Source organism: Opisthorchis viverrini (genome assembly GCF_000715545.1).
Source record: "Opisthorchis viverrini unplaced genomic scaffold opera_v5_412, whole genome shotgun sequence".
Lineage (NCBI taxonomy): Eukaryota > Metazoa > Platyhelminthes > Trematoda > Opisthorchiida > Opisthorchiidae > Opisthorchis > Opisthorchis viverrini.
Window position 1 is genome coordinate 221938 of NW_008752069.1, and position 13502 is coordinate 235439.

The 13502-nt window shown below is 43.4% G+C and overlaps 1 protein-coding gene across 1 annotated transcript in view; it reads left to right on the plus strand.

Moving 5' to 3' along the window:
* Window positions 1-2375: 2375 nt before the first annotated feature.
* T265_10826 (hypothetical protein) overlaps window positions 2376-13502 on the plus strand; it is a gene marked incomplete at both ends in the record, with an annotated part of 28159 nt that continues 17032 nt past the window's right edge. The window contains one exon of the mRNA XM_009177305.1: window positions 2376-3124. Within this exon, the coding sequence (XP_009175569.1) occupies window positions 2827-3124 (298 nt within the window). The remainder of the gene's footprint in view (window positions 3125-13502) is intronic.

The window sequence follows — 13502 nt, forward strand, 5'->3', positions numbered from 1 at the left end:
ACTGGCTTTATTTGGTGTGGAATGATTCGTCGACGTCTTCTGATGTTTGCTCTTCCTTCATCCGCTTGGTAAATAGAGGGAATACACTTTACGTCACACAGTGTTCCTGGGTCTATCAATATGTAAACTGCAAAACCTTTCAGTTCAGCTAATTGCGCTTTAGGCCCATAGGCGAGCAGCGCTCGGCGCTTACGTGCCTGACGAACAGGTCCATTTCACAACTATTAGAATCATAAATTTTCTGAAATACGATTACTTAACTGGAGCAAAACGAGGCGACTAACCAGGAGATACGCAGCTGCACTCTGCAAATACGTGTGGAAGCACTGTTCCTCTTGCCGCGTAACCTTCACGAACTTAAGGTCAAACCAGTCAAAACTGAACACTTGGCTTAGCTACAACGATTGTATTCCTGTCAGCGGTAAAATCAATGCGAAGTGCTCTATCTCTCGACACGTTAGACGGATGGACCAAAACCTCACTTAGTTTTAACGCAGAAGTACCCAGGTGTGTCACAAAGTAAACTGGAGATTTTCGATATTGTATGTGATCTAATTTTAGACGAGTATTTAGAGAAGTGATACCAAATTAGGAGTAATTTTTTCATTCAGCTTACTGAATTACATAATGCCAGACTACGTTACCACAAACATACTTCAAATAAGCTGAGTTCCCTGATCTCATCAGTCTCGAAGAAGCACTTTTCCCGGAATTCTCGAGGTCTAAATCAGTCTCAGTTGATCGTCTACTAGCTTCTTGTTGATACCAATGTTGTGTTCACAAGACAAGAGTTTTTCGGGGATCTTTTGGTCTTCCTCAACTATCTTAACGAAACAAATCAGCACACAATCGGCTTTTTCGGGCCTTTTCGTTAGTTCATTGGAAGTCAAATCTAACCGGCCGTGAGTCGTGGATCAACTCATTATGGTCGGCACTTGAAGTTCCTCCCGTCCCACCCAATTAGCGTGAGAACAGAAAAAGTACAAGTGCTGATCGTTAAGACAAACAAGGTCTGCTCTGATGATGGTCCCATCGTTAACAGGGTAAACAGCATTAAGGGTAAAAGGAAGCCACTACCTTGCCTGGATGTCTTAGCAAATCGCCAGCCGGAGCCACGCAAGCCGAAGGCCATAAAACCGAATTCGACAGGCGACCGCCAATAAATCGTACCTACAAGTGGATTCATGTGGTCTTGCCTAGGCTCGATTTTCTGACCGAACACATTACTCGCAGTATCACAGAAAGACACCTGACGCATCCCGCGATCACCAGCTAAGCTTGAACAAAGCGTGTAGTTGAGTTCTAGTGTGGCGGAATCTGGCATCGGCAAGCCACAGCTGACCCTCCAAAAATGCCTCTCCTGTCCCTACCTGAACGTGGACGAACCCATACCGACAATTGGTTCCTCGTAACAAATCATTCCCTTTTCTGAAGCGAAGCTAAGCGAGATAACCACAACTGGTTGTTTCATTTGGCTGATTGCATACTCTGACACATTCCAGTGATGCACTTCTTTCGCTTTTTGGGTGACGTTTTCCATGTGAACTGCACAGATCATGGCCTGGCCCTACGTAATTCTTTGGAGGCGAGGTTACTTGCTTGTTGGTTTTGTTTTTAATTCATTTCACACGAAGATAACTTTCAATTTATTTGTTACGATTTCTTAATACTTAGGACAAATTTTTCGTTTCATTATTATTGGGAGTGTCCTTCACCTTTGAACCCTACTTCCAGCTGTTTGACTAGGTGAACGGAACTGGTGTACCATACACAATGAGTCATTCCACTCATTATCGGAACACGCACCAGCACAAAAAACTCGACATCTGCCAGTTATGGTGTATGTCAGCGGAAGACATGTTTGCTGAGACGCCTCGGCGACAGCGAACTCAACTGGGGGTGAAATATTACCGCAGCAACAAAAAAGTGATGACTGATTCATCTGAATCATGTGCTTCGTTTGCCTTTTACTAAATCAGTCTGTATTAGTCGGTTCCAGAGGTGTGCTTTAATTCCCAAGCTTACCGGTATACCCGTTCATTGACACGAACACCCATACACACCCTCACGAACGAACGTTACGCGAGCACACAAAATGCGCCACCACTCCAGTGTGTCAGCTTTGCCATGTCGTTAAGGTTACCACTGTACCGGCCGGTCCACCGTCCAATCAAAACATACCCGGTTTGATTCGCCGCACCAGATAGGCGCATTAGGCCATACCCGTCCCGTTGTCAGCTGGTCGCCGTCCATTGGTGCTGAGCAGTCGGCAGACAGCACCACCAACCAGTCCGGCATGACCCTAGGCAATGACGTTGCCGTTGTTGCACTACCTTGCCTCGGCAATGGTGGTTGTTCTTCTTGCTGCTCTCGGGCTGCTATTAGCTACCCTTGATGTGAATAAATAATCCGGAAGGTGTGCAAAGGTATGCACACAAGTTGTGTGCTTGTAGAGCAACAAAGCAACGAGTGGTCACTACCATAGAGGCACACATCATCAACACACCTGCATATACTACAAAGAGAGTAGACGGGACTAAATGGACACTTAATTTTCGCCCGCTAATTTTCGAGCTTTATAAGTACGCGTGTGAATACTCTCGGTCGGTAGTGACGTTTATCTCTACATCGATACGCCCGCAACCGTATGCTGTGACCTGTGCGTCATACGCATGTCAAACACTGTGCTTGGAAATTAAAGCCAATACGAATAAAAATATAAACTCTGGAACTGTGAAAAGAGACTGCTGGAATTTTAAAAACTGAAAGCACTCAGCGTCACGTGATCCCATCCATCTACTGCTCATCAAAACCGGATCGAATCCAATGTACTGGCTTATTGCTGCCGCCATACTCTTGTTGGGGGACCGGTCGTTATTGGAGGTCCAGGCTAGTTGCAAAACAGGTTCAGGAATGGCCATGTGTTGTCGTGGAAGACAACCATCCTGTTGTAGTTACACATATGACAATGGGGGAAATTACAGCAGCCGGTATCAGTACTGTCGCTACTCGCCTGGGACTGTGTTCTCCCTGAGATCGGATTTGCGCACATGCTTTTGCGATGAACACTGCACTCTGACCAACGACTGTTGCCCCGACTACCGGGAATTGTGTCATAAACCGGGTAAGTATTGTTATAATTCTTCTCTCAATATTACTACTCTTAAACTCGGTATTACCATTCGCCAAGCAAGCATATTTTATTCTACAGTGGTGATCCTTTTGCAACGTCTCCCTTATTGTAAAACGTCTCTCAAATCAAGTGACAGAATCGGATTGTAAGAAGGTGAAGGGCAAAAACAAGCTCGAGTTAAATACACTCCCGATCAGCAGTCCTAAGCCGAACGGTTTAGTGCTCAAACTACTGACCGAGACGTCGCGGGTTCAAACCTCCCCGGAAGTTCGTCAGACGCACGCTAATGATGATTTCCAATAAGAATGAAACAGCTGTTTCCCAACATAGTTTGGCGTCAGTTGAACGGCGACATCTCAGCTGAAAACTTTAGTCTTGGTTGAACATCGGTAGCCCAATATTGCCATATCCGATCTGGATAATAGTTCATCGGTAGTTTCTTTTCGAACTTACCAACAGCAGATCACTGTAACTTTCCGAGTACGTACTGTGGCACTGTAATTGTGACTTAAAATTTCATTCCAAGGGTTCTTCTGTCCAACACTTCCAGAAATTAGAAAATATTTATCTAAATGGCAAATTACCTCATTAGATACTGTTTCCTGTATGCCAGTGATGAATGCAACAACTATGGAGGCTCTCAGGTCAACTGGTAACTTAGGGTGGCTGAGGGTTGTCAGCCTCGAATTTGAGATTACAGAAGGAATTACTCCTGCTATTCAATGGTTCTTTGAACTCTCGAAGGTAGTGTTCTCTTCTCAAACGAGTTTCGCCTGGACATTAACTCTACTTAAAACGCCTCACAAATACGGTCCTATGTGGATGGGCAAGACACCATAGGCAGCATACAAAAAGTGCAATATCTTGTAATATGCATAGTAAGAAATAGTATGGAGCTACCAAGACGGCATAACTTCAAGGCGAAGGGAATACACCCATGGTCTTACGATGCGGTGGCCACGAAAATTTAATTCGTCTGCTCTGAACAAATTCACAGTTTCTCGGAGATAACAAAGTGATTCCCCAACATTTCGCAACCCACACAGTTGGTCGTGAACTCAAATTAGTTAAATACTTATTTCATGCCGCAAGCTTTGTGACCAGACAGTCTGTCTACGTGTAGTATTTGGTGTGATCCGTGATCTGCAGAATGAAACAAAGTTGCTGTCACGACAGTCAGCACCTTTGCCCGTATCCACTGACCTTTTCGCCTGTTGCCTGGGAAAAAAGATGGTGGAACATAGGAAGGAACAAGACTTCATCGTTTATCCACCTGAAGTGACCTGGGTACGTGTGCACCCACGAGAAATTCAGTCAAACAAAAAAATAATGGTTTATTTAGACTGTGGGCAAACGTAAATATGTACGATATTACTGGGTTTTTATGATCTCTAATCAGTTTGATCCGCTCCATTAAAAATTAAACAACTTTGTGTTGTTTCCTGGAAATCCGACAAGATCTGATTACACGAACATGCTAACACATGAGGTCACACGATGTTGGAACGATTTAATCTGAGAATTAAGGAGCTAGACACAGACCCTATGGTCCGTTGGACTGCTCAAGCACGCTCTCGGTAATGGTACAGCGCGATTTTTGCTGACGGACGTTTATGCACAGAATGATATTGACTCTCACATGTTTTCCAACTTTCAGATGTTGTGTCTGTTGTCTAAGACGCGTTCTTTTCGCAGCTAACCAGTCGGCCACATCTGATATTTTGTGCTAGAAACTTGCCTTATGAATAGCTCGAGTTGAGGATGTAAAAGTGCCCATTTGTTTCCCGTTCGAATCGTAGTTTTTTGGAAATTTTGGTGATGTACTTAGCTATGCCTTGCTTGCTTCTTCATAAAAACCCAACAAAACCGATGTTTCTGCCCGAAATGTGGTTGCCTTGTACGATTTTCTTGCTCTGTCACGACCTGTAGCATCACTTGGAGGCTAGAAGTTAGTTCACACTTTTCAAAGCTAAGCCCTCTTTTGCAAACCAAGTCGGGTTCAATGGAAGACTTAAGTGAGTTTCAGATGAATCTCTTGCTTTAACTACTCTCGAGCTGGTTTAGTCGGAAAGGTATGCAACATGCCAAAGTAAGTTTCCTGGTTTTTTCCAAGGTTGATCAGAGCTACTGGATAGCCACTAAATACATTATTCTGTGTGGAGCTGACCTAGTCCACGAAATTTTGCTACTCTCTAATTGGCTATATGTACAGATGTGTACACACGCTAGCAACCCGTGTTGAGGAGAGATGTAACCAAAAGCTAGCTGAATCCCTCGTTTTCCCTGCCTGCCATCTATCCGCACATGCATCCAGTTAGACGTTAATACTTTTAAAAATTCGGGGAATAAGTCTGTTTGCTGGTGCCCAAAAGATGGAAAACCGCCAATAGGTCGTTCAGAACTTCCACCAACTCCCTAAGAAGTACCACATCAGATCCGTCGTTTTTTTGTTTTGTTGAATAGGGTGCAGTTCAATTTCGGTAGGCGATGGCGGTTTGGAGTTGTCCATAAATTTAATCAGCATTCTACAGAAGTTGCAAACTTCCACACTGAACGCTACAGTGGTCTTTGCTCTAAAATTTGAGATATCAGTAGCCTATCTTTAACAATCATCTCGACAATTACTATCCCGTTATAAAATGAATCCTTGGCCTTACATACACCGATGACCTGCTGATTGTGAACAGTGCTTCATCTAAAACATAACCCAATGTTCACGCTATTCTCTACAGTTTTCGTTGGTCACGTTGGAAACCAGCGTTACAAAGACGGTGCATCCAGCTTACTGTCAGTGCAGAACCATGTTTCTTGTTCCTAAATGCCTAAGTAACAGAACAGAAATGCATTCAAGAAGCTAGTTAAAAGATATCTTCGTTTGGTCCGACACAACATGTTGCACTCAGAGGTGGCCAGTCCGGCCTTGACAGACCCAAGAAATCCGACCAATGAAAGCCGTGTCAGATGGTGGATATCACCTGTTGAGCAGTCGTTGTGATACGTATAATCAGCAGTCCACGTATTGAAAAGTCTTATCATAACATGAAATTTAAAAATCTGGTTCTAGGAATAAATGATGAGAAATCGCCTTTCCACATCTCCACAGTGGGTAAAAATTTTGGCTTGACAACCAAAATTGGCTACTAGTGTGTTTACCTGTTGCCATCGATCGCTTTTCGCGGGCGACAGCAATTCCCACCTTTAACAAACTGTTTTCGTTTCAAATGAGACTAAACTCATGGGATCCCGGACACGCCAATGATGCATCAGTTCCCCAGCTAGTGAGGCTTTTTCAAGCTATCTACGTTGCCAACCGAATACAGTGATTCTCGGTTTCTCTAGCATAGATTGGATTCACTTACAGGATCAAATCCTAACCGGAAATAATCAAAACTCCTCAAACTGTGACCCGTCCATGAGTGACTCAGAGGAAGAATGACTTCACAAGATGAGTGAAACTTCCACATGAAAGGTTTCCTCACCAGTCAATAGTAAACCACGTGCTCTGGATTCCATGACTGAAGAATGAGGAGCGCTCTTTTCTGTTTAAGCGTCAGTCAAACTCACTACTGCTCAGCTGCTTGCGAACAAATGGTTAGGAGTTCAAACCACCGGTCCGAAGGTCCCGAGTTCGAGACTCCTTACCAGGAGCTTCGTGAGATGCGCAAAGCTGATGATTTCTAATAAGGACGAAGTAGTTGGACGGTGTTTTTCGACTTGCCAGCATAGATGGGTTTCAGTGACAAAATGAAACCAATGTTGAAAATTACCAAATCTCCTCAAGCTACAATTACTGTTGTTTTTGTTGCTGGATGGATTTTTGTCCTAAGACGCTAATTTCATGACACCCACAGTTTCAGATGTTCGGGGCTAAATCCTCCGGACATTTTAATATTTTAAACGCAAGTTGAGAGTCATGGGAGCCTCGAAAATGAAAGTGGGCCCCAAAAATGCTTCCCGTGGGGCGTACTCTAGAAGGATGTATTCGTTTTGTCAAGTTCCGCGTGGAACAAGTAACCTCATTAACAATTAGTGGAAACAAACGAACTGAGTGACCCAGAAAAGACGTAGGACTGTTGTCGCTGCAACTTGTTCAGGCTACAAATCACAATAGTTGAACTGACGAAACCATCCAGATGTGATCAACCTGGACTACTTTTGCCAAATAAAGTTCCAGACTTGTAAATCCTGAAGTACCCTTCGACGCGCTTGTCTCAATGCTGACCAGCCTCTTCCATCCGCGTTTACTGAAGTACCAAACCCTCCGCCGTGTAAACATCTGTTTTGACCCATCACATGAACTTTTACATCGCGATGACGGTGATGGGAGCATTTTTATGACTAATTGTGACGCTACATTAGGTTTTTCCGTTATCTACAAAAATCAAAATATCACTTCAGTTCAGAAATATGTTGACTTTTTTCTATCTTCGTCAGCTAATCTATTTGTATCCTCGTTTTGTTTTGACTACTATTTTTTGTCAAAACACTGCACAATCGTCAGGGGACAATCGCTTCCAACAATCAATACTTGCAGCTGTTGCATTTCGGCGAATGAACCTAAGAAGATGGTCTATAAATACACCAATGTTCTTAAGCTATTTTTCACCCCAATTTCCCTAATTCAATAGTCATTGTTTGGAATAATGGCGCAAAAAATGATGCTCGAGTTTGAGGAGAGGAGAATTTGGTCAATTTTATGCTAGAACTGACGGACCAATTTCACGGGATGAGAATCGGTGACTGTGCCGCAAAGTGTGCGCTCGTGAGCGCGGAATAGAAACCACACAACCCACAAGACGACCTTTGCCTGGCGCCCATTCACGTACCTCGTGGTCTGTCTGCCCTTCCCCATGGGGATGATAAGCACTGAATAACCAGATTGTCAGCGTTACGCAACGGCCCGATTATGCCCGCAACTCCCAACCTCCATGAAAGCAATGCCCATCCATGTGTTCCGGCCTGTGAGGTGCGAGCGGCATGTGCCGGCAGGTTATGTCCATAGCTAGGATATCGGGATGATTGTTCGCGCCTGACGACCATTATATAGCCTTAATATTAGACATGGGTGCGTTGCGTTTGTTATACAACAGAGCAGGTTGTTAGGATGCAACGAGGTCACAAAGTGGACGAACCTGCGGTAGCAAAAATCCTCTTGCCCAAACTCGCGTAAGCGAAAGAAAATATGGGCGCCGCACCAACCCGAAAGTAGTTTGTCTTACTGATTTAGTGTGTTGTGCTGTGCAATTGGAAACATTTGTGCTTGGGAACTGTGTGGAACGTCAAGTAGCAATTCTGCGTGTATTCTGGGCTACGTGGCTTCCGGTTGCGGTCCAAAGTAGAACACCTGAGATTTGCCACACGTAATAACATGAAAAAATGCTTCATGAACTGCACACTATAGTGGTGTAGAATATGGTCACTGAGAATCCGGTAAATTCCTATGAATTAGTGGTCTGCTAGTGGTCAGTCAGCTGAAATGACTCTGGAGTTGCACTGCTTGTCACTGCTTGTTTAATGCTTCAATCAGTTAGAATACACACTTAGGTGGTTCGCAGTCAATATGGGTCCTCCTTCCAAAAATCACAAAACTATGAAACCGAACAACTCAACGTCACATGAGCTGGTCCCGCTGTTGAAACATGAATAATATAAATGCGCTTCGTTTAATCACAATGCAGATCTGCCAACTTCGACCCAATTTGTTCGTGATCAACGACAGAGCGTGAGGTGGTGTTTCCGGTCACCCAATACCAACGACTCACAATTAATATGTGGTCACCCTTCCTTTGGTTTACGAGGAGTTACAGGGTGAAACATCAGTTTCATATGCGATCCCTGTCACCTAGATCAATGAGGTCAGCTTTAGCTCTAGTATAATTAAGCGTTTAGCCACAGACTCCTTGATCTTCGCCGGTAATGTCTTTTAGGCTGAGCTAAAGAACAGTACCTGGGCGGTCCCCTTCCAACTCCGACTATTTCTTTATCCCACTCATGTTTTTGACTGGATCAATTACCCACTAGAGACATGCCATCTTCTGTTTTATAATTTGAGCAAAATTTATTGGATTATTTGTTCCCTCCGCCCACCAATGAATCATTTAGCCATTGTGTGAAGAGCGAATTCGATTATTGCAAAGATTGCTGAAAATCACCTGCTACTCTCTAGCAGTCAGAGTGATAGGAAAAACTGATGTTCGCAATTCACTCGTTTCAAAAATGCGGTTGCGCCTCTGAGGAACTTAGATCGAGTGAGTGGAGTGTGGACCTGACAGATGATTCAGTCGCACGAATTTGGGAGGTAACGCCGATCCTAACTCGAAACTGATCGAACCCAGGATCAAATCGCTGATCAGATGTCTAAGAACGAAGCAGGAAGTCACAGAAGTTGATGTTCCTTGAGACCATATTGATTAATCTTTTTAAACCTGTCCTCTGTAGTTAGAAAGAACTAGGGGTCACGAGAGGCCTCGCTTGATTTTATTGCCCGGTTCGTTTGTTTTAGAAGTATTTAAAAGTTGCAGGCTGTACTACATAATCTACCTTACGGTGCTTTACACGTTTTACCACGACTAGTGCACGAGATGAATCCACCGAGCAATCTTGTTGTTTCAGCTGACTTGTTCAACCTAATCAGGATATCATGGTACTCTGGATGTGCAATAGATTATGTTTTCAATCACTGTCCACTTTAGCTGTGTAGGTTATCACATGACGGATCTGCTTGCATCTAGTTATTTGGATTTTCCTACTCTTTCTATATCCACTGCCAAGTCTCATGTTCCATACGCTGTGAAACGCTCACAGAAGGTTTAGGAAAATGTATTATGCAATGGAGTGGAATGTTAAGTAACACGTAACCAAATAATCACGTCAGAGTTTCCATGAACCCGACAGACCAGAACTAGGCCATGTTCAGACGACTATCTATATGAACACGCACAGGGATTGATCGGTTCGGTTCATCAGTGCAAGAAACTCATTGACTAATTCTCGTGAAACTACTTCTGGTAAATGGATGATTAGATGGCACCAGTTCCGAATCAAATTACTTTTCCGATAGAGGATTTAGACGTCAGTTGCAGACAAACTGGCATTCTGTCATATTATTTAATTGAGGACTTCACAAGGTCTCATTTTCGTTTTGTGCGGTTTTGGCTACGGTAAATTTTGCCGTCCTAACAGCCGATCGATGCACCATATTTAGACATGTCTTAATGGGTGATTGTAGATAGTACTGTGTTTGATAGGAAATACACCGTCCGGGTGATGTACACGCTTTGTAAAAAGGAAAGTGAGGCACAGTTGTTTGTGCTGTGCTATATGTGTACTTTTTGGCGCGGCAGATTCCAAATTCCGAATACGATAAAAAGTCGGACAGAACATGAGCGGCTCTGAGACGTAGTTTAGCTCCCGCTAAAAAAAACTCACACAAGTTGTAGGATCATTAATAAACAAAATTCATGATGAAACAAGTGCATCACTTCTTTCCAGTAGAGCACAGCACCTATCCGTCAAAAGAAAAACACTTGATTCAAGTGGATTTCGGCCACAGTGTTCTTTACAGTCTTACAGTTTAGCTGTAGAGATGACATATCCTATTTCATCAAGCGGCTACTTATGCACAAGAAAAAACAGCAGATCAGCTTATCACGAGGTTTACAAATGTTGACACGTGATTACTTTGTAACTCAAAGGTACACACTTGTACCAAGTGTTCCTCCAGAGGGGGCCTGAAAATAAATCTAATGTGTCTGTACTAGGGAGGTCAACCAGCTTGCCTCTCGCCATTGCCATGCACGCCTGTGCGTTCGTGATGAAAAGGCGTTGATTGCATGGAGAGTTATGGGTACACGACATGGTAATAGATGCATGCTATTAAAAGAGCACTTGGAATTGCGGCATTTTGCTTGTTACGAACCGAATATTTCTAGTGTGCTTGTTGTATATTCAAGAAAACACCCTTCAAATTGGGCAAAACCTTATTTCTGAGGTGAGGCGTCCTCCCCGGTAGGCACAACGGTACAAGCTCTAGTTTTCACCGACATTCACAAGGATGCGCGAATACCGGTAACTGTAAAAAAGGATCGATTTGGTTTAAATTTAGTAACCTGGATGGAACGACACACGATAACTCGACATTTCCTAAGCACTCATATGTTACTGTTGTTGTTTTTGTTATGAGTGAAACTTGTTAATCTTCAAAAAATATTATCTCGTGAGTCTCATTCGAGTCAAGGCAGATGACCGAAACGAAACGTGTTTGTAATTACCTAGGTACCGTGGGCTGAAACCACTACGTGAACCATCACGCTCTGCGTCGATAACGGACATGCAATATTACGGGATATCCGGGACATTCTCTCCATTTAAGGGGAACTATTCGATCGTGCATGCATAAAAGGTAAACTAACACATTGGACAGTTGGCCATCCAAGTGCGGTGGGCGTGCGAACCGGTTCACGTTATTGTCTCCACCCGAAAGGATACGCCTCCATCGAAGTACTATTTTAGTATCTCTGGTATCTTCCTACGGGAATGTGTATTATGTACGTCCTTTAAATTGGTGGATCAGTAGTTCAAAACCGTATTCAAATAGTGGAAAAATCTGAGAATTGAAAAAGTCACTGAAAGCATTTTGTACGGTTCCGTATGATTCTCGCTGACTGAACGCTTACCTGTTTGTCGGCTGTCATGCGGTAAAGCTGCTATCGATCATAGACTTATTGTCTCACCCGAAAGGATACGCCTCCATCGAGGTACTATTTTAGTATCTCTGGTATCTTCCTACGGGAATGTGTATTATGTACGTCCTTTAAATTGGTGGATCAGTAGTTCAAAACCGTATTTAAATAGTGGAAAAATCTGAGAATTGAAAAAAGTCACTGAAAGCATACTGTACGGTTCCGTATGATTCTCGCTGACTGAACGCTTACCTGTTTGTCGGCTGTCATGCGGTAAAGCTGCTATCGATCATGGACAATCTTTCCACGTCGTTCTACCATCAGTATGCCAAATATAGATGGATCTTGCAGGAGGCCTGTTGCTCCTTAATTCGACACACTTACACTTGGCAGCAAGCATAACGTGGTTGACTGATCGCCATCTTTTTGAAAAAGCTGTAGACTGTCCCACTATGAATAAAGGATACCTCTCACTTTTGACGATTTTGGCCGAAACTGTGAGCGTTCTGTTGACGTTCCTACCTCCAGAAGAGTGAACGCACTTGAGTATTTGATGGAATTCTAACTACATCTTGTTAAACTCATTCATCTCAAACTAAGAAACGACTACTTTTCCAACCGAATTCAAGAAACCCCTATCTGATCACATAAGCTACAAATCAGGGTTGAGCTTCAATTGCATACCGGAGGCACACCAATTGTGGATACCATTTAAAAACTCAGTGCATCTTAAAACTTTTTTCTCCCACTGGAGTCTAAGTCACACCAGAAAGTATGCTGTCCGAGAGGCTGCGATAGTACCCATTCTCTGTCCGGAAGCTCAAAAGGAATAGCAATTCCCCCAATGAGTGAGTCTTCCATCTGAGAAGTTAATCAACAGGCGATCAGGTGATGTGAACTTCGTGACCGAAGGATGAGTGGAGCTACGTCACACTGCTGATCAGCCGAATGGGGCCGAACAGCTGAGTCTTCAACTACCTGCAGGAAGTTTGGGATTTCAAATTCCCCTGTGGAGGCATAAGGCTCGCACTATTGATGATTCCCAATATGCCTTTTCACCCTAATTTACAGGAGGAAACTCCTATTTGAAAATTTCGCATCTCTTCAAGTGTTTTATACTTTCACAGAATAACGATGCACCTTTGAGCATCAGTTCTTTTGGTCTCGAGTTTTATCCCAGACACTACTGATGGTCCAAAAACAGTTCAACTCCAGCTCATGGATGATGCATTAAACCCATTTTTTCACACGCCTTTACTCATTTTCAAGCAACGCTGTTTGAAACGAAAGTGATCTTAATGTGATTACACAACAACTGCCCATTACGACATACTTCCTCTTTCCAAACACACCTTTCTCAAGGGCGGTGAGGGTTTCAGCAGATTGCCAAATGTCGTTCAGAAGTGCCTTTCTCAGCAGATTGCCAAATGTCGTTCAGAAGTGAGGGTGACTTGAGTTCCCTCTGTTGCAGCATTTCGTCAACTTCGAGACCTTCAGTTCACGGTAACCAGATGCCCAAAAGTCTACTAAAAAGAACAAGAAATCATTGGTCGCATTGTTCACGCAATTTTGGTGCGGTGAACGATACATGTCGTTCCCTTTGAATCCTGTAAAAACGAATTACGCGAACTATTACTGTGAAATCTCTCAAATACTTTCACTCTGCGATAATCACAATTTCTCTCTGA